This window comes from Drosophila grimshawi, unplaced genomic scaffold, assembly GCF_018153295.1.
Source record: "Drosophila grimshawi isolate 15287-2541.00 unplaced genomic scaffold, ASM1815329v1 contig_848, whole genome shotgun sequence".
Classification (NCBI taxonomy): Eukaryota; Metazoa; Arthropoda; class Insecta; order Diptera; family Drosophilidae; genus Drosophila; species Drosophila grimshawi.
The window spans coordinates 12,182,946-12,203,472 of record NW_025063692.1 but is presented as its reverse complement, the minus strand read 5'-3'; the positions used below and the strand labels follow the sequence as shown (position 1 = coordinate 12,203,472).

Sequence of the window (20,527 nt, the reverse complement as noted above, 5' to 3'; positions counted from 1 at the left end):
GCATGTTTGTACATAGCACTTGTCTATGGTTATGGATATATATATATTTATCTATATTTGAATACATACGCTTCAATGTTACAAAAAAGAAACAACAATAGAAACAGGAAAACAAATGCAATCTTAACTGCCTGGAATTTTGAACCTTTCAATTTGTTTCAACACAAAATCACAAAAAAATACAAAATCGAAAAAATAAAAACCAAATAAAAAACAAATAAAGTGAAAACTGAAAATGTAATTGCAACCTAGTCGCATCTACAAATATGGAACTTACACATATTCTATTATTGTCCCACAGCCTTGTTATTGTTGTTGCTGTTGCTGTTGTAGGCAAACTTCCTGTGGGGTCGGCTAATTGGTAATTTTCTTTATTCGGAAGTATCAACTTAAAGTGTGTACACACTAAAGTTAACTAACTTTGAGCATTTGCTACAATTGCAGTGTATAAAGTATTGCAATTTGAATATTCCGCATTCCTTGACACTTGTTTTTCATTATTAATTTTTAGTAAATTCTCAACTGTTTGAAATTGTTATGATCCTGGCAGATTCATAGTTAATTCTTAGATAAGCTACTGCTAGGAATCGAGTCTCAAAAGGATCACAGTCACTATTTGGGATAGCTCTTTTATTTTATTTATCTTTAATTAGAAACCCGTGTTTTTGTTGTTGTAATTTTGAATAGAATTGCTGGCATATATATATATATATATGCTATACTTTTGCAGTATTGAAAAAGTACAGATACTGATATAAGGTATGAGAAGCAACGTGCTTACATATATAGACTTCAATCTGTCAATATTTGCATAGCTTGGGAAAAGTACGCAGCAGCCACAGATACCCTCTTTTAGAATTTTCCTTCAGACTAACATATATATATATATATATATATATATATATATATATATCTATATTATTATTATTTTGAATTTTTTTTTAGCGCTAAATAATCTCGAGTGTGAAATGTGTAGCAGTTTCCAGTAGCTTTGACAAGTCGGGTTTCGCCCGATTTTCTTAGAGTATATTAACATTATGTGTGTGTATGTGCCTGGTTCAAAAAACAATTGAGTTTAGAACTTTGCATTTATTTGTGCAGCATTTTTCGAATTTGCACAATTCGTTGTTTGTTTTGGCAAATTTATGTGGAAAAAAAAACAGGTAATGCATAAATTATATATGCACAACTGAAAAATCGTATTGACAAATCGCGTTTTTTAATGCACTCAAATTGAGATCAATTTTATTTTTAACAATGCCTCAACTCCAAATTTAAAATAATCTAGAAAAGGAAGGGACTTTTTTTAATATTTTTTTTTAGTCTTAGCGAAATTTGAGCTAAAGTTCTGCCATCAAATGGATATGTCTAAGTTCGATTTGGAGAAGTTCGATATATATATATATATATATATATATATATATATTTGTATTGTCCATTTGTTTTGTGTATTTTGTCATTAGCAGCGGAAGCTGCAGCTTGAGAAAGCTTTCAGGCAGCTGTGGCTGCAACAGGTTCAACCCTTAAACAGCTTTTGTCGCTCAGCTTTCTGTGTGCTGTGGAAAAGCTGTGCGAGGATGCCAGCCAACGCTGAGAGAGAAACAGCGACGACAACGACGACGACGACGACGACGACGACGACGCCGACGTCATTCAGCGCGCAGACGTCGCTGTCAGCAACAGCGACGACGACTTGGATTATTCCGGCAGCGGCGCCAGGCAACAGTATTTGGCCAAAAAGATTTTAGTGCGCTGTTGTCGTTGCGGTTGGCGCGTCGCTTAACAAAACTTTGTTGCACACGTTGTAGTTGTAGTTGCTATTTGTTGTTGTTGCCAATTTTTGTGTGTGTTGTCTTGTTTTCGTTTGTTATTGCCACTGATTCTCACGTCTATCGGTAACTGAGCAAAACAATTAAACGCGTCCTTTGCACAAACCGCGCTCTCTCTCTCTCTCTCTCTGTCTATCTCTCTCTCTCGCTCTGTCTGTGTGTGTGTGTGTGTGTGTGTCAATAATCAAGAAATAAAAAATGCAATCACCTGATGCGGCATTGCGGGAGACGTCAGCAAAATGACCTAATTTTTCATTAACGCATCAGCATCCAGCCCTTAGCCAGGACAACAACCCACCCACCAAAAAACACAACAAATTCAAAAAACCAAGTCGAAAAAACAACCCAAAAGCAAAACGATTCAGCAGCAGCAGCAGCAGCAGCGCTTGATTGGCTTCCACCCTCCGCTGTTATTATTATTTTTTTTTGTTAGTTTTTTTTTTTTTTTTTTTTAATTAGCTGTTGGCAAGGAACAATTGGAATTGGCAATGGAACAGCTGTGCTATGTGGCGCTCAGCTGCCTGTTGGTAATTGTCCTGCTCTATGGCCTGCTGGAGCTGCACTATTTCCTGCGCATGTGCCTCTGTGTGCTGTTGGCGCGCTTCATCAAGCGACGCTGCCACATCCTGGAAGCCACCACAGTCAATGGTAAGCCATATATACATATATCTATATCGACTATTGAAAAGAGTTTCCTATCTGCTACTTTGATAGGTGTTTGCTTGAGCAACGATGTGGACACATTGCTATATCATATGAATAATGCTCGATATTTTCGTGAACTGGATTTTGCACGCGTCGATTTCTATGAGCGCACCAAGCTGTATCGCACCATCAGCCGGCTGGGTGGCTCTGTGTTTCAGGGTGCTGCCACAATACGCTATCGCCGCTTCATTCGGCCCTTTCATCGCTTCAAGATCATCTCGAGGGTGCGTATGAGAAAGTGTTTTCGAAAAGATATGTATATATATATATCTACTTGAATTGGTTGCTATCGTTGTAACATAGATCATCTATTGGGACGAGCAATCGCTGTTTATGGAGCATCGTTTTGTGCGACCCTCGGATCAGTTTGTCCATTGCATTGTCATCTGTCGCCAGCGCGTCATCGATGTCTCCATGGACAGCGTGATGGCCGAGCTGTTGCCCAAGCAGACGGCAACAACGCCGCTGCAGGCATCGAGGCATACGTTAAGCTCCACGGCCAGTCTGCAGCCGGTTGGCATTGGAACGACGACGGCGATGGCGGCGGCGACGATGACAACATTGGATGCTGTCGCACAGGCCGAGAATGGTCATGTGGCAAGCACAACAACAACAACAGCAACAACAACAGCAACAACAACAGCAACGACAACAACAACAACAGCATCAGCTGCAACATTAGCAATGCCGGCAAAGTTAAAGCCACCGTTGCCGCCGGAACTGTGCAAATGGATCGAATATAATGATATGTCCAGCAAGAATCTGCGAAGCGGCTGCTGACCGACCACAGTCTAATATACAGTGTCTCGCAGCTTATTTCGGCAGTGTCTAGCAAAAATTTTAAAGTGCTATAAAGTTTAAACAAAGAAACAAACGCAAAATGTTTAAATGTCAATTTGTTTTATGTTATATCACGTTTGAAAAGGAAACTTCAGTTTTCATTAAAATATTAATTAATTAACTAAAATTAGTCAAAAACTGAAAACTTATCCAAAATACAGGTCAAAGCTTATTTCAACAGTCTAGAGAAAAGTAACATATTTGGCGTATAAAAACTTAAATAAGGATGTTAATACTTAGTATGATATCCTTTAGCCTTAATAACTCCCCTTAACCTATTGTTCATGGAAGATACCAGCTTCCGGGTCGTTTCTGGACTGATTTTGCTCCACTCATCCAGCAGAGCATTCTTGAGATCGGATCTGTGATTCCGGATGTTATTTTCGAGCAGAGCCCACAAATTTTCAATGACATTTAAATCTGGAGACTGGGCCGGTGGAATCATCATGTGGGGGCAGTTCCAGATAATCCAGGACTGTACTATTCCGGACTTATGCTTCGGGTCATTGTCCTGGTAGAACCGGAAAGTACGTCGGATTCCTAGCTTCTCGGCACTTTGGAGTAAATTTTCCTTTAGGATTTTGAGGTACACATTCTTGTCCATTGTTGGTTCAATGAACACCAAATTTCCGACGCCGGCTGCCGAGATACATGCCCATACCATGACACTTCCTCCGCCGTGCTTCACTGTAGCCTTTAGGTGTTTGGGATTCAGCTCAGTATTGGGCTGTCGCCACACATAATTCCGTCCGTCCGAGCCAAAAATGTTGAATTTGGACTCATCTGCAAATATGACTGTGTTCCAGAAGTCCAAATCCTTGTCCAAGTGGGTTTTGGCGAATGTCATCCTAGTCCCTTTATTTTTGGCGCTTATAAAGGGCTTCTTCCTTGGTACTCGGGCATTAAAGTCATGGTTGCGCAGAACCCGGCGCACAGTTTCCACACTGCACCTTTTCCCCATTTCATCCTGCACCTGTTGAGTCAGTTTTGGAGCCGATAGCTTGGGATTTTCCCTTATTTTCCTGATGATCCTCCGCTCCTCCTGTTCGGTGAAAATCTTGTGTGGTGCCTTTCTGCCCTTGTCCTCTATCCGATTTTCGTCGACGAAGCGCCGAATGATATTGAATACAGTTGTGGTACTCAGATTTACCATTTTAGCTATTTGGCGATATGAATATCCAATCCTGAAGTGTTCCAGGATCAGTTTCCGTTGTTCAATGGTAGTCCGCTTGCCCATAGTCCTTGTTGGCTGGTTGCACTCGAGATGCAGGATATAACTAAACTGACTATGAAGGATTGGTCTATTTATACCGAAAATAATCAACATTACGTAAAAAATCCGGGTTTTATGGCACCCAGGTGTCCATAATGTCACTGTTGAAAATAAGCTGTGACCATAAATTAAGGTACTTTTTTACATAACCCGGCCCAGCCGGCGGGAAAACCCCAGTTTATGGGGGTCATATAGTCATTATGGTGGTTAATATATGTACCTGCCATAGGTCTTTGGAATTTTTGAAAAATATTGTATTATTAGTTTATGGCAGGCAATTAAAATTTTTGCTAGACACTGCCGAAATAAGCTGCGAGACACTGTATATAAATATATATATATAATATATATTATATATGTATATTTATTTGGAGTGCTTGGGCTTGGAATTCTGTTCTTTCCGCTAAAGCATTTCATCTTGTTGTATTCTGTAGTATTTCTGTTTTTTTTTAACAATTTGTGTGTGTGTGTGTGCGCGCGTGTGTGTGTGTGTGTGAATTGTGCACTGTGAACTGTGTAAATGTTGACAAGTGCTTTAAGTCTAGCCTTAAGTTGTCTGTAAGTGCACCTAGCCGAATATCAAATACTGTGTAATAAAAACCAAAATCGGTTCTAAAACTAATACTATAACTGACGCCTATCACTAATAACACATATTTAAGTGATTTATGTATGTATGTATGTGTGTGTGTGTGTGTTTAGTCTAGTCTGGTAAATATGAATGATGTGTGCTTAGATATATGCATATATCTCTAGTAATTTGTACAACTTGCATTATCATTTCTGGATGGGGAGAGGGCTTTAGTGGAGCAGGCAGTGCTGGAAAGTGCTTAAGCAAATATTTTGCTTAGATTTAACACAACTTACCGGTTCAACAATGATCGTGCACTCTACGAAATATTTGCAAACTTTGTGTTTCCTATTTGGGAAATACAGGGCAGTGTTAAGTGATTAATTCCACAATTGATGTTTCAAATGCAGAAATAAGGATGATGTAGATTAAGTTAGTTAGAAAATAACTATACAATGTAAGAATGTTGATTAAACATTCTCAAAGAATTTTCCACTGAACTCAAATGCTGATAAGTTCAAAAAAGGGAAGTCCAATTCGAATGGCCTTGAGACCAATTTCCTATGTGTGTGTGTGTAGATAAATAAATGTGTATGAGTGTGTGTATGTGTATGTGTGTGTGTGTGTGTGTCTACATCTGTTGCAGCCGGTTAACTGAGCGCACTTTGAGAAAGTGCGAAAGTAAACGAACTTTTCCATTTGTCAACCAAATCGAAGCAATTTCGAATGTAGAAAGAATACTTCGAAATTACTCAACTCAACTCAATCACTGGCACTTTGCTGGCGTCACAAGAGGAGGGCGCAAGCAAACAAATGCACAAGTTGCGAATAAGCAGTTAATATACCAAGTGCAATAACACAACTGCACCATGAGTAGCAGTGGGAGAGTGAGAGAGAGAGAGAGAGAGAGAAAGAGAACAGACTTCGAGCACTGAGCAAAATTTCAAGTGCTGTTAAACAGCAACCATAATTATTATTTTGTAATTATTTCTCATAATTGGAAATTAAACTTTTGCGAATTGAAGGCCATAATTTGAATTAGTCAGATAGTGCTTACTTTAATGTCAAATTATAATTATTTGTGAAATACCAAATTATGATTTTGAACTTTGACACAAATCAACAAAAAAATATTGTTATTGTTACCTGCAGACTTTCTCAAATATATACAAATATTATTGATATTTTTCGCTGCGTATTGTCATTGTGATTTGAGCACTCTCTCTCTCTAGCTCTCAATAGCTGTCCAACACACATACTATCAAGTAACAAAATAAGCATGCACGTCTCATTCCATCATTCTTGATGTACGGTGTATGGGACCCCCAAGAACTTGACTGACTGCGGCTTTGCCATGAACTTGAGACGTGGGCTTTAAGCATGTTCATGCCTGCCTTCTCTCTCACTCTCTCTCTCTTTTCCTCTCCCTCTCTCTCTCGGTCTGTCTTTCTCTTTTGTATTTGAGTAGCTGCGATGAGTGGACAACTTTCGTTGTAGCACTTGTTGGTATCTTCGCATCAGTTGCGTTTGGTCGCTTGCCGCTAGCAGTTGATCAATTTGGCGTTCTCCCCTTAATCGATAGTTTGCGAATTGCGTGGCCTATGCAAATTGAGTAATTTAAAATTCTTGTAAGTTATCGATATATTGCATATTCATGCACAAGCTCAGGGAATTTGGGGGCGCACGGGTTCAACAATTCCAACAGTTGACATCCCCACAAATTAAAATAACGACATATTTACATACAAATGTGTGTTCGACAAAAACTTTCGCCATTAACGGGTTTATTTCGAAAACAGAGACACAGACACACACAGACTGAATTCGAGGTGAGAGATGTCGTTTCTGGTGCTGTTGCTCATTTTGTACATCATCTGGGATGTGAATTACTTCATACGTTGCGTCTTCACGGTGTTCATCGGCCGGCTGTTTCAAGGCAAGCGCAAGGTGACGGACACAACAACGATCTACGGCCTGTGCACCTCCCAAGATGTCGACATCTTCATCCGGCACATGAACAATGCACGCTATTTGCGTGAACTGGACTTTGCCCGCTTCCATTTCTATGCGCTGACCAATCTCTATGAGCTGGTGCGTCAGCGTGGCGGCGGCGCCGTTCAGGGTGCCAGCAGTGTACGCTATCGTCGCACCATACCCATCTTCCATCCGTACAAGATACAGACGCGTCTCGTCTGGTGGGATGAGAAGGCCATCTATTTGGAGCAACAGTTCATTACGCTGGCCGATGGATTTGTGCGCGCCGTCGCCTTATCCAAGCAGTGCATTACCAAATGCAATGTGAATGATCTGCTCAAAACGTATCCGGAGGCGGCCAAACGGCCGGAGATGCCAGCGGATCTCAAGCTCTGGCTTGACGCCATTGAGGTGTCTAGCGAGAAGTTGCGCAAAGAGAAATGAATGGAAATTTAAAATGAAATTTGAAATTTGAAAATTGAAATAAACTCCTCTTGCCTTGGGCCTGGGATCATTAGCGTCTCTGCTCATGCGCAGCTGTGTTTTTTTCTTTCTATTCATTCTTCATTCATCTCATCTTATCTTTCTCTCTTTGTGTTTAGCTTAATTTCTTTGCTTTCCTTTTTTTTTTTTGTTTAGTTGTATTTTATGCATAAATAAAGGGGGTTTTTTTGTGTATATTTTTTATTTGTTGTTTATTTGTCTCAATTTTGCTAGCAATAGCGTAACTTGACGTAACGTAGCGAACTACGTAACGTAATAACATTTCTGCCAAGTGTAACAAGCAGATAATGTAATTAATTGTATTACGTTACTTAAACGTAAATAACGGCATTTAGCTACGTTACGCAATAAAATTACGCTGTGAATGATTAGTAAAAAACTTTGTATTTACATTTATTCTGCGTGTTTAACGTTTTCAGTTTCTCTACGCAAAAGAACAGCAAAAATTAATTTAAATTAGGCGCCCCGTTGCAGTACCGTTACACACACATACACATATATATCTAGATATATACACATACAGTACACAAGCGCCAATAAACTGTAAGCTTTTAAGCTCAGCGCAAGCATATAAGAAATGCGGACCATAAAAAGCTTTTTACACCGATTTATCAATATATTTTGTAATCCGTGTTGCGATATTTAAACGAACTTGTATTGTTCATTATGTTATATTATTATGTGGCGTCGAAAGCATGACTTTCACTCTCGTCATTAAATCATTGATTTAAATGTTACCAAAAATAGCCATCAATTATTATTGCATACGTTTTGTGCCCTCTTCTTTGAGGAATGGTGAAAAAAGACCACATTAACTAAAAAAAAGTGTTTCCATGAATAAATAAAAAACAATAATTTATTGGGCTTACACTTCGAACACAACTTTGACTAGACTCTGTCATTAATAATCACAATTGTTTACTTAATAAACAAAAGCCGTAAGTTACAGCATCTGGAGAGGACTTTAAGCTTTCGCAAACAGTTACTTTGTAGAATGGTAATTATTTAAGTGGATGAGCATCCAGCTAGTTATTAATTTAGACTTGACTTCCGCTTACATGTCGTATGAGCGATTCTATTTTTAATAGTTTACGCAATTCGAAAAACCCCAAAGAATTTCAGAGAGCTCGTAATCATATTAAGCTTTTGCTTTATCTAAAAATGATGCACATCGGATGTGCGGAGTTATGGCCTGAAAATTCTAAGATTACTTTTCAGTTTTACGCAGAGAGTCGAATGCCGAGATGTTTTTTTTAAATTATCAATTATACATGTATGTATTATGTAGGTATTTATGCTAAGCAAGTATGTTGCACGACGCAGCTTGTTCGACCTGAATGGGATGCATAACACAGAATACGATATGCATCGGAAACCACAAAAGCTGCATGATTTTGAAAAATTGTTTTTTTGACTTACGAAAAATAAAGTAAAAAAGTCTTTAATTATTTCTACGTGTCAGAAATACCTTTTATGTCAATTAATGTATTTTTTTATAATTTCGTTCACAGGACGTATGAGCGATTTATTCACTAAAAGCTTCTTAAATTCTGCAGCTCTAAATGGGCCATAAAACAGAGCGCGCACAAGCCAAAATGTGATCATTTTTCGTTATAGGCCTTTTTTTTAGTGTTGGTTGGTTCTCTCTTTCATTTTTTTTTTAGTTTTTTGTGTTTGTTTTTTTGAAATGTGGATCAAAACGTGACACTGAAATCCAAACATAAATCTCATTCATAAGTATGCAGAACGCGAACGGCGCAGAGCAGAGCCAGCACACGAGCGAAGATGTTAAAAAAAGACAGAGAAAGAGAGAGAGAGAGAGAATCAGAGACACAAAAAGAGATTGCAGCAGTGATAGCTGCCCACCCCCCCTCTACACACAAACACACAAACACCAAAGCTCATTGCAGCAGCAGCAGCAGCAGCTGCATGCAGACAGCGCCAATAACAACAACAAAAACAAAAGCAGCAACAACAACAACCGTAATGTTCAACTCATTTGTTTCGTCTCGTTTGTGTTCGTTCGTGTCTCTCATGCGCTCGGCTCGGGATTTGCCGTTTGCCTTTGTGCTTTTGTCGCCGCTTGTCTCTTCTTTTGACTATTTTTACACAGCAGCGGACTGCGGAGAATTTACAGTTTTCAATTTTAGTTTTCAGTTTATTTTGAACAGCCGCTGCGAGCGCATAGAACACTACGCGACGAGACAATAACACCAACAACAACTGCAACACATTTAAAATAAAACGCAACAAATTGAAAAATTAACAAAAAAAAAAAACACACACAAAAAATTATACATATATATATATATATATTTATATATGTTTATGCATCTAAAGAAAATAGTTTCTAGTTTGTAAATATAAATAGTGCTGTAAAAAAAAATTGTTTCTCTCTTTTTTTTGTTGTTTTTGAATGTGAAAATTGTGTTTAAGGATTAAGCCGATAAAGTTCGATATCCCACTTTGAGGAGCTTGAGCACTATAATCATGTATGTATGTGTTTTAAGTATAATATATATAGACAATGTCTAATCACTATATAGCATGTGAATATTTTTAATGAAATTCTTACAATTAAACATTGTTTTTTTTTTTTATATATTATTATTGCGGATGAGCTTGAATGCATTGTATCCCATAGAGAACAATGTTTATGTGTCTGGCGATGTGTAAATAGTGTTGTGGTATTCCGAGTATTATGCACAACAATAACAAATCAACAGCTTGCGCAGTTTATTGACAGACGCAGCGACAACACCAACAACAACAACAACAACAACAACAACAGCAGCAGCAGCAGCAGCAATAGTCAGCAAAAACCAGATTCCAAAACAACTTGAAGTAATTTGCAACTGAAAAGAAATGCCGCAAAAGGGGCAAGGGGTGATGGAGAGGGGGAGTGGGGGACGGGTCGTACAACTCCAAGCCGGATAGATGCATAGATTGGCCCCTTTAAACGTGTGCCCCCCCCTTCCACTGTTCCTGCCCCAAAAGACCAGACAGTCAGCGCAAAAAGAGAAAACTTTTTTGTTGTTGTTGTTGTTGTTGTTATAAACGCGACACTTTGAGCAGCAACAACAACAACAACTTTGGCGGCTGGTCAAGCGTCAGTGAAAATGGCTTGCAGAATGCTGGCTTTGCTGCCAACTGACAACTGTTGCCCATGAAAATTGACAGCAGCAACATTACCAATAGAAGCAGCAGCAACAGCACCAGCAACAACAGCAGCAGCAACAACAGCAGTAACAACAACAACCACAACTTTGACACTAAAAACAGCACTTGATTTCGTTTAGCTACACGCAGAGAAAAATCCTATTTTATCTGCAAGTACAACTGTGTTTTTATTGCTAAACTCTTGCTTGCCTCCAAAAGAAGCACTTAATGTTATATAAATAAGAACCAACATGCTTTTATCAAGCACTATATGTCCACTATAAGCTTATTTGTATATAAAAAGTTGTCGACTTCTAGATTAAGGCTTAGTCGGTTTCAATTAATATAATCAAATCTGAAATATGCGAAATATCTTATTTCAAGACTTAAGATTTGAAAAGGGCAACAGTTCTACTTGGCTTATTCCAGAACAGTCTCAGCAGGATATCTAAACTCGCACTTGATTTGGGCATAGAATTCGCTATTTTCTCTCTCTTTTTTTTTTTAGTGTATTTGCTTTATTTTAAGTCAGATCTAACGTTTCGAAGCTATAAGGTTGATTTCACTTAAGTTTGCTTATAAAAACTCAGAATTATATTAAGAATCCAAATAATAGATATGATTATTTTTGAGATAATCTATACTACTTTCAAGAAAATTGATTTCGCAAAGTAATATTATATATTTCCTATGGATTATCGGCTATTTAGCAGTAGTAGCAAGATTAGCACCCCCTCTCTAAGCCCCTGGGCTAACCCTTTAGCTAGGCAGACCTTAGACCTTGTGAACTGGACGGAGCCATTTGGGCAAATGGGCAAATGGGCAATTTCCCTGTGTGCACATAAATCACTCTTGCACATCCGCACAAGACACACACACACACACTACACACACACTACACACACACACACATAAACACAGACTAGTGCTAGTTGAAGTGGGCGGTGGGCGTGTGAGCAAGTAAATCGCAAATTTCCAGCGCCAAATGGCATTAAGTCCGTTTCGTTATTGAGTTAAATTGGAAAATAAGCGAGCGACAGTTACAGTTGTTGTTGTTGTTGCTGTTGCTGTTGTTGCAATTGTTGTTGCTGTTGTTGTTGTTGCGTTTGGGGCAGCAATTGTTCGCACTTGGGCTGTGTCCCCCAAAAGGCAGGCCTCGCATCATCTGCAACTATTTCATTATTATTTTAGTTGCGGCAACAAGAACAATAACAACAACAACAACAACAACAACATCATCATCATCATTATCGTGATCGTTATCGTTATCGTGATCAGGGTTAGGCTTGTCAACAGCGGTTGTTTCAATTGCTGCTCTTGTTGCATGCAACACTTTAGTTTAACACTTGTTGCTACTTCTTCTTCTTCTTCTTCGTCTTCTCTCAATCTGCAATTGCTGGCGCGTGCTTACTGTTAAACACTCCTCCCACTACCCACCCGAACCCAGTTTGACTATAGAAAGCTTGTTTCAAAGCAACTCTGACCAAAATTATCGATTATTTTTAACGACATTTCTTAAACTTTCCCTGCCTATTTCTGTAAACTTTAATTCACTTCTTCTTAAACCATAAAACTAGCTTCAAATTAGTTGGACTTGATCGAATTCTTCTCTATTTGTTCTTTCTTAACAACAATTTTTATTTTTCTATTTTTTTTCAACTTATATTTAATATTTTATTAGCACTTTTAACTAAAGTTCACTTTTTCTTAAAGCTTGTTTGTAGCAAATTCATTTTTCTCGGTTTCTTTCTCCGTCAAAAAGTGTTTCCTTTTTCCAAAACTATTAAATTTAAAGACATACAATAAGAGTTTGTTAAACTGACTTTTGCTTAAACTATAATTTCCCAGCAATATTTAAATGCTGTCGTTTTGAGCAACCTGTTCTCGCTGAATTGTTTAATTATATATGGTATATATGGATAATATAAGCTCACTTATCATTATCTTAGTTATACTTAATCATATATCATCAGCCCGATTTCATCACTATAATTTCATTCATATCTCATTTCAGCGAAATAGCTGCTTTCAAATAGTATTTTTTCGATGGATTCTACAAGTATGGAAACCACAATGAAAAGAGCTTTTAGATTTGTTCGTGTGCAGATTGCTGATATATATATATATATATATATATATATGTACAGAATTACAATGACAACCTGTTGACTGCAGATTTTTGTGTCGTGTTCACGGCATTCTTTTGTCATTTGCATATTTTCGAGACGTTTTTTTTCTTCTTTATCTGATGTGTGTGAGTTTGACATGAGGTTTCGGAAATTGATATACCCTGTAGCCTAATTGTGCACAAGAGTCGTTGATATGTGTTAGTCATTCACAAAATATTCGAACTTAGAAGCTGCAACTTACTGTGAATGAGACAATAACAATGACTCCCAGCGAGTCCATTAGCAACAAGCAGTAAACAAATGCAATTTAAAGTCATTTTGAAGAGTTCTCAAAAGGAGCTACACTCATATCAAGAAGTCTGGCAAGTGGATTATCGTACAGGGTATCTGAGAGTCGCATCTAGTGGCAACTTGAACGTTCTTCTTGCGAATATTTACGAATTAAAGTTCGCTTTACGGCAAATTCAATGAAAGCTAAACAAATCAATTGCATTGGGGTCAACTGTGCTTGGACTGACCTAGGCCAATTACAAAGGGAAAACCCTGTTGCAGCTAAACTAACAATTAGGCAACGAGATTTTTGCTTTTTTTTGTTGTTTTTTTTTTTTTTTTTTTTTTTTTTTAAATCTATGCCATGCCCCAAGCTGGCTGCGTCCCTTAAAAGAGCCGTTCTGTTTGCTTGTAATTTGAGCTGCTGGAGAATTTCATAATAATCGTGTTTGTTGTCGCGTTCGCTTGCTGGTTGTCATTGTTGCTTTTTGCAAGTCGTAAATTTATTAAGCTAAACAAAAAAAAAATACAAATTATTGTTACATATATGCAACAGCTGCAATTTTTGCGGCTAACCAATTGCCTTACACACTCGCACACACACTTTTACAGACACACATATCTATGTGTGTGTATTTATGCATGTGTGTTTGTGTGTATATGTATTTACACACACCCCGCTGACACAGACACTTATCCAGTTACATCGTGCAAAGGAAATAGTACAATGGAAAAAATAAAACAAGAAAATAATTTGTTCAAATTTATGAATTTGAATTTATTTATACATAAACACACACACACGCGTGGAAGTGTGTCGCTTGTGTTTAATAGATACAAATGTATCTAATGAATGCAGCGCAGCGTTCGTCTCCCCAAACTCTGCCACCAAATTGAAATACCCAACAGCGCGTGATTTATGTATTATTTCTACACAGAGAGAAAACTCGAATCGAACATGTAATTCTGTGTTCTTCATCTGGGTTCTTTATTCCAACACATTTTCAGCTTAAATCGAGACTTGGCAGTGCCTTCATTTAAGCCCATATTTAACAAATATACAAATGTAAATAAATATGCTTGAAATTAGATAGTGAAATATAAATATAAATAAAATAACATTTATATTTTTGTTAAATTGCGTATTTTTTGTGCTAGATGTGAGATTTGTTGACTCAAATCGCAAATGTGTATACATCTTCCTCGCCCTCCCGCTCCCTGTCTCTGCCTGTGTGTTGCTGTTCTCAATGTTCTCTAACTCTTTATACTCTTGCAGTAAGCAGCTTCCCCGCCAGCCGGAAGAAGAAGAAGAAGATGGGCAACGCCGGCTACACATGCATCCGCCGCACCTTTTGCTGGCTCAACATAATACTGTGGGTGAGTTCTCTACAGATGCCGACAACTCTGCTCATGGGCAGATATGTTGCTCCAACAACAACAACAACAGCAACAGCAACAACAACAATAAAAATCGATGTGGCACCGAGCAGAGTTCTCAGCCTCGTCTGCAGCGGAAGTGTCAAAGTTGCTCCATTGTCTCAGCGCATTCGCCCCAGGCATTGTTGTTGTTGCTGTTGTTGGTGTTGTTGTTGTTGTTGTTGTTGGTGTTGTTGCTGGTGTTGGTGTTGTTGAGCAACTCCCAAGACTCCCGAATGTGAGCAAAGCGATTTGCAATCGCCTATCGATAATTGCTAATAGTAATTGAATAGTAGCAAAACGCCGGAAATGATTGTGCACTTAACAATTTGTGACTGAATACAAGAGCCAATTCAAATGGAGTTAGACGACTTGAGAAAAAATAAAGATACACTCAAAAAAATAAAGATATACTTACTAAAATAACAAGTGCATTGTGAAAACGAATCTTGATTAAAGAGTTAAATCACAAAATATAATTTGAAATTTAGTTTTACACTCTCAGTTAAAGAATTTATTTCAAACTTAATTCAAATCTTCGGCTCTCTCTCTCTCTCTCTGTCTCTCACTCACTCACTCTTATTATTGTTATCGATAAAATATCGATTGGCGATTATTGTTACAGTTGTGCAGCTGCGCCTTCCTTGGTGCCGGCTTGTGGCTGCGCCTCAGCTATGAAGGATATGCCACGCTGTTGCCACAGCACGCCGGACTCAGCGCGGACACAATCTTCATGGGCATCGGTGGGGTTGGGTTTGTCGTTAGCTTCTTTGGCTGCTGCGGCGCCTGGGTGCAGTCCCGCTGCCTGCTAGTGTTGGTAAGTGTTTGCAATTACATCACAGGGACGACTGTTTATCCATTCATTCCATATTTCGATACTTGACTGGACGGCAGTACTTTATGCTGATTGTGATGCTGTTCATGAGCGAATTCCTGGTCGGTTCGATAGCGTTCCTCTTTCGCGGCGGACTCGGACGCACTTTGGCCAACGAGCTGCGCTTCGGCATCGAGCGTCATTATAATGCCAGCGATCGTGGCTCCCTCGTGGCACCATCCGTTGCCGCGATTTGGGACAGCGTTCAGCAGTCGGTAAGTCTCTTTATCATCTTCAGTTCAGTTATTGAGCAGGTGTAGGGTGTATGGGAGACAGGAGATATCTCCAAGCACACAGATCTCAGAGACTTTAAGAGCTAGAGACTTCAAATTTGGAATATAGGTTCTCGTATACCAGGCGCAGATCAAGTTTGCTTTATTTTTTATCGATAACTGCCTCCGTTTCTCTAATTTATACAGAATATATATATGCATATTATTGATAAACTTGCTAAATCTCATCAAGATCGGTCAAGAAACACCCAAGTTATGGTCGAAAATATATCCTCATACAGATCTCATTTCAATCAGATTGGGAAATTTGCCAAGAGTTTTAGAATATATATATGATATAACAGCTGGGTTCAGGGGAAATCGTAGTCGAGCTCACTCGACTACAGCACGCTTACTTGTTTTAGTGTTAGAGTTATACAAATAGAAACAAAATTGAATTGAATCAAGTAAAATCATTTTTGTACTTCAAAAAAGTGAAGAAGTGAAGTAAATTTAAGTGCAACTCAAGTTGATTACAGTCTTATTTCAAGACAATATCAGGATTAAACTATACGAACTTAAGTGTCTTCAATTCTAAATGGCTTGCTCCGATTAATTTAGATCTTGGTTTAAGCACTAAATTCTCTTTTTGTGTATTCTGTGTTGCAGTTTGAATGCTGTGGCGTCTCGTCGTACGAGGATTGGTATGACATCCAGTCGTGGAGTGGCAAGCGATGGGTGCCAGACTCGTGCTGCCGCCAGCTGTATGATCAGCGCCAGCTGATCACCGAGGGATCTGGGGATGCTGGACTGATGCGTGTCGATTGCGGCAGATCGGAGAATCCGTCGCTGTGGTGGGACAAGGGATGTGCACACTCGCTGCAGGGCTGGTTCAACGGGCAGCTGAATGTGGTTGGGGCCATTGGATTGGGGATTGCATTTGTGCAGCTGTTCGGGCTGATCACGTCAATGCTGCTGTTCTGCACCGTGAAGCATAAGCGCGGATCGGACACATATAAATCGTATTCGCCATCGATCGATCCGCAGACGCGCACCAGCAGCTGGGAGGATTGAACTAGACTCTAGGCTGACCCGGGGTCGGTTGACTTTCTAAAGCAAAAAACGATTTTGCACATTAATTGCTCATGTTTTTTGTTTGTTTTGATTTGGTTTAATTTTATTTTCTAGGTTTTTCTTTTGCGAAATGTGCCAAAAATTAATTTAAATCTTAGTTTGTGTATCTTTTCTTTTTTTTTTTTTGTTTTTTACAAATAATACTCGTAACATATCTGAAAGAAAGAAGGAAAAACAAGAAAACATTTATCAAGAAGCCCAAAAAGCTGAATTCACAACGCCTGTTTTTAGTATTTAGTAATCTTATTCGTTTATTTGTTAACTGGTTTTTTTTTTGTCCCAGTATTCACTAAAACAACATTGTTGTTGTGAACTCAGCTTTCGTTAAGGGGTGCCTTACATATTATATATCTATTTATGCAGTTAGTTAGTGGTGTATCCATATTGTGATGTGCTCATCTAGTTTATATACTACAGACATACTATGTACGATATATGTGCAACTCTATGCCTATCCATATCGACCCAGTATGTTACTGTACGGCAATTAAGTATTGGAACAACAACTGCCCGTAAAAAAAAAAAACAAAAACAAAAACAATGAGATATAGTATACCATATACAAAGTAATATATGCATATATATATATATATATATATATATTTAATTTATATACATATTATATTATTATATCAAGCACATTCCTAAACAACTTCGATTATAAAACAAAAAAGATTGTGTATAGGTTACAAAATAAATTAAACTATTTATTTAAATAAAAAAAATACATAAAAATAAACTAATAAAATGAAGAAAAAAACGAAACAAAACAATTTGAGTTCCATTTTCAACTAGTTGCAGTTTGTTTCGTTAATGTGTTCCATTTCCGTTCTGTTCCGCCTTATAAGCCAACGAGCTTGCCTCCAATAATATCCAACTGGGCTGTGATCCCCTTGGAAACTGTGCGCGCGATTTCCTTGGGTTTCTAACACGTTCAGCAAAGAAAGAAACATTATTGCAACAGCGCTCTAATTAAGAAATACAATTAATTTAAGAGTCCGTCAAACGACAGAAGACGAGCCAACAGCCTCCATTATTTTCATTTATTTTGATTTATAAGATTATTTTCCTGAGTGTAAGCTCAACGACTTATTCTATTCGTTTCGCTAATTTAAAAGTTCAAATGTCTAAATGTCTCTTTTCATTTGGTTGAGTGCCTTATTTCGAATCATTTTCACCAATTTATTTTACACACAAACCAATTAAAGCAGAAATGTTCTTGTAAGGCATTCAAGTATCTGAAATACTTGAAGAAGTTGAACATTTTCACTTGCTTGATTCAATTTGTATTTCGATTGTAGATAAATTTACTCACAGCAAATTCATAAATTTTTGTCCAATATTGGAAATTATTTAAAAATCGAATCGAATGCACAACTTTTTCTGCATTGTTCTCATTGTTGATGGCGAGTGAAAGAAGTTGAGAAAGAGCATTTATACGTATACTTTACAGGCCGGGCCATTTTTAATTTGTTTTTACAGTTGATAAGTTTGTTTAGGCCAACGACCTTCAGACTGTGTGTGTGTGTGTGTGTGGGGGGCAGAGGGTTGCAAAATTAATTGTCACCTGTTAGCCACAGCTGAGGCTGAAGCGTCTCTTGTGCAATGCAACGTGCGAGCGTAACGAAAACAAACTAAGAGCGTCTAACACACACACACACACACACAGACAGACACACACACACACACACACACTGATATGCGGATGTATTTACACACTCACCTGTATAAAGCTGTTGAGTAGATTGGAAAACGCCTCGTAACCATTGACAAGTGAACGCGAAATAGCGTCGAATTTGTCGCCATTGTTGCCATACTTCTCATGCTCGCTGATGCTATCCAAAATGGGCACAGGCTGTCGCCAAACATGGTGCCACAATTAACATACATATTTGAATTAATATCTGTTCACATATTTGTTTCTGTACACATTGTTATATGTATTACTCACATGTGAAATATCCGCGATTTTCTTTTGCGAATTGTCATAGGTGCTGAGCACTTTGGATGGGATCCCCTCATGCTCCAGATTCACAGACTCCGCCGTTTTTGACGGCGTTGGCAACAAAGAGATCTTGAAGTAAATATGTATATATATATATATATGTATATCAAACATATATAGACTATGAACTGTTTACACCGAGAAAAACAAACAAAACAATCTTTGCTCTGCAGAAGTTATGTTATATTAAATAAAACAAAGAATTTGTTTATTATTTGGAGATAGAAATCTATAATTTAAATATGATGTCTTGCTGACTCCCATGTAAAATGTATTTTACTTTCTTCTATAAAAACGTAAATATAATTTGAAATTCATTCCTAATTCAATTATTATACCTAAGAAATATGTTTCTTTAAAATCAAAAATATTCAGAGAAAGTATAAAAATGAGCCAGAACATTTTCTATTTAATTTCAATTGCATATAATGAGCGTAAATTGATTTATTTGTTTATTTTATGGTTTGGGATATATTTCCATATTTAATAATTTTTTTTTCGAGTGCATAGACGTGACTGGAACTCACCTTAAAGCCTGCTTCGCTGGCTGACTGTGATGACTCTGGGGAGCCCTCGGCGGCATCTTCGGCAAAGGCATCGAGTGCACCAAAATCGGCAGCCGAGACTTGTGCATCAATGGGCGTGGCCCCATCCAATGTCGTAGGCGCCAAGGGCTTGCCCAGCACTGATCGTTGCTGAGATCCAATCAACAGCAACAGCAAGAGCCACAAGAGCGAGAGCTTCATCATCATAATCAAATATATGCGGATTGCGAAACGTGTCTCGCTTATGCAACGAAAGCAACACTCAACTGAACCTCAGGTGAAAACTTTAATTGCGATTGCGATTGCGAGTTTTATGTCTGCTCGCGGCCAGTTTCAAATATCAACTGAGTCTGAGTCTGAGTCAACTGCGTCTGCGTCTGCGCAACAATTTTGGTTTCAGTTTCAGTTTCAGTTTCGAATTCAATTTCGATTTTATGTTTTCTTTAGTTTTTTTTTATGTTATGATTGTTATAACGGCTTGGCCATTGCCAAATGCACACGGATTAACTGTAAAACTCGACTTGGGGCTACTCTGTACCCAAAATTTGCATCCATCGAGTATAGCGTCATAACTCTCGTCTCTCGTCTCATTTTTAAATGGGATACAGGCCATAAATATGTATACATATTAAATGGAGGGATACTTACTTGTGTACACATTCAGTTGGATAGTTGCAACAACTGCCGTAAAGGGGCGAAAAGTAAAAGGTGGCAACTCACTGCAATTAACAAAACAATGACCCAAAAACTTTTACTTCTCAGTAATGCAGGTCAATAACTCTTAAGGGCAGTTCAGATACCAATACTAAAACTAAGCAATCTCCGTGAATTAATAATAATAATAATGATAATACTTCAATTTACCATTCTAAATACAAAATTAATCATCATGCATCAAAGTTTAATTAAAACCTTAATCGAAAATATATAAACAACTTGGTCTAAACACTTTATCTATATGGGGTAAAAGACAACTACATACATAACAAAAGACTTGTCTTGTCATCAGGGAACAAGATTTGCCAGTTGCCAGTTGCCAAGTGGCCAACTTGCAAAGCTGCTTATTGTGTAACTGTGAAAATATCAA

At 38.1% G+C, this 20,527-nt stretch overlaps 4 protein-coding genes across 4 annotated transcripts; 3 read left to right on the top strand and 1 right to left on the bottom strand.

Moving 5' to 3' along the window:
- The first annotated feature begins 2,293 nt into the window (after nt 1-2,293).
- LOC6565999 (protein THEM6) lies at nt 2,294-3,594 on the top strand. Its single transcript, XM_001992579.3, has 3 exons — nt 2,294-2,477; nt 2,544-2,758; nt 2,838-3,594. The coding sequence occupies exons 1-3, from the start codon at nt 2,318-2,320 to the stop codon at nt 3,312-3,314; spliced, it is 852 nt and encodes a 283-aa protein (XP_001992615.1). The 5' UTR covers nt 2,294-2,317; the 3' UTR covers nt 3,315-3,594.
- A 3,148-nt stretch (nt 3,595-6,742) lies between these two features.
- LOC6565998 (protein THEM6) lies at nt 6,743-7,748 on the top strand. The gene is made up of 2 exons (XM_001992578.3): nt 6,743-6,846; nt 7,018-7,748. Exon 2 carries the CDS (start codon nt 7,055-7,057, stop codon nt 7,634-7,636), a length of 582 nt encoding a protein of 193 aa, XP_001992614.1. The 5' UTR covers nt 6,743-6,846; nt 7,018-7,054; the 3' UTR covers nt 7,637-7,748.
- Nucleotides 7,749-10,106: 2,358 nt separating this feature from the next.
- Nucleotides 10,107-17,463, top strand: LOC6565997 (tetraspanin-9). The gene is made up of 5 exons (XM_001992577.2): nt 10,107-10,188; nt 14,531-14,631; nt 15,296-15,487; nt 15,565-15,759; nt 16,426-17,463. The coding sequence occupies exons 2-5, from the start codon at nt 14,569-14,571 to the stop codon at nt 16,828-16,830; spliced, it is 855 nt and encodes a 284-aa protein (XP_001992613.1). The 5' UTR covers nt 10,107-10,188; nt 14,531-14,568; the 3' UTR covers nt 16,831-17,463.
- Nucleotides 17,464-17,674: 211 nt separating this feature from the next.
- Nucleotides 17,675-19,729, bottom strand: LOC6566044. The gene is made up of 4 exons (XM_001992576.2): nt 19,423-19,729; nt 18,842-18,964; nt 18,614-18,745; nt 17,675-17,815 (listed from the first exon to the last, which is right to left on the bottom strand). The coding sequence occupies exons 1-4, from the start codon at nt 19,645-19,647 to the stop codon at nt 17,732-17,734; spliced, it is 564 nt and encodes a 187-aa protein (XP_001992612.2). The 5' UTR covers nt 19,648-19,729; the 3' UTR covers nt 17,675-17,731.
- Between the last annotated feature and the right edge of the window lie 798 nt (nt 19,730-20,527).

Coding starts and splice junctions, on each gene's coding strand:
- LOC6565997 (XM_001992577.2), top strand. CDS start 14,569: ATGGGCAACGCCGGCTACACATGCATCCGCCGCACCTTTTGCTGGCTC. Junction 15,488..15,564: donor CCCGCTGCCTGCTAGTGTTG/GTAAGTGTTTGC, acceptor ACTGGACGGCAG/TACTTTATGCTGATTGTGAT. Junction 15,760..16,425: donor GGGACAGCGTTCAGCAGTCG/GTAAGTCTCTTT, acceptor TCTGTGTTGCAG/TTTGAATGCTGTGGCGTCTC.
- LOC6565999 (XM_001992579.3), top strand. CDS start 2,318: ATGGAACAGCTGTGCTATGTGGCGCTCAGCTGCCTGTTGGTAATTGTC. Junction 2,478..2,543: donor GGAAGCCACCACAGTCAATG/GTAAGCCATATA, acceptor CTACTTTGATAG/GTGTTTGCTTGAGCAACGAT. Junction 2,759..2,837: donor GCTTCAAGATCATCTCGAGG/GTGCGTATGAGA, acceptor GTTGTAACATAG/ATCATCTATTGGGACGAGCA.
- LOC6566044 (XM_001992576.2), bottom strand. CDS start 19,647: ATGATGATGAAGCTCTCGCTCTTGTGGCTCTTGCTGTTGCTGTTGATT. Junction 18,746..18,841: donor AAATCGCGGATATTTCACAT/GTGAGTAATACA, acceptor GTTTGGCGACAG/CCTGTGCCCATTTTGGATAG. Junction 17,816..18,613: donor TACTCAACAGCTTTATACAG/GTGAGTGTGTAA, acceptor TGAACGTGTTAG/AAACCCAAGGAAATCGCGCG.
- LOC6565998 (XM_001992578.3), top strand. CDS start 7,055: ATGTCGTTTCTGGTGCTGTTGCTCATTTTGTACATCATCTGGGATGTG.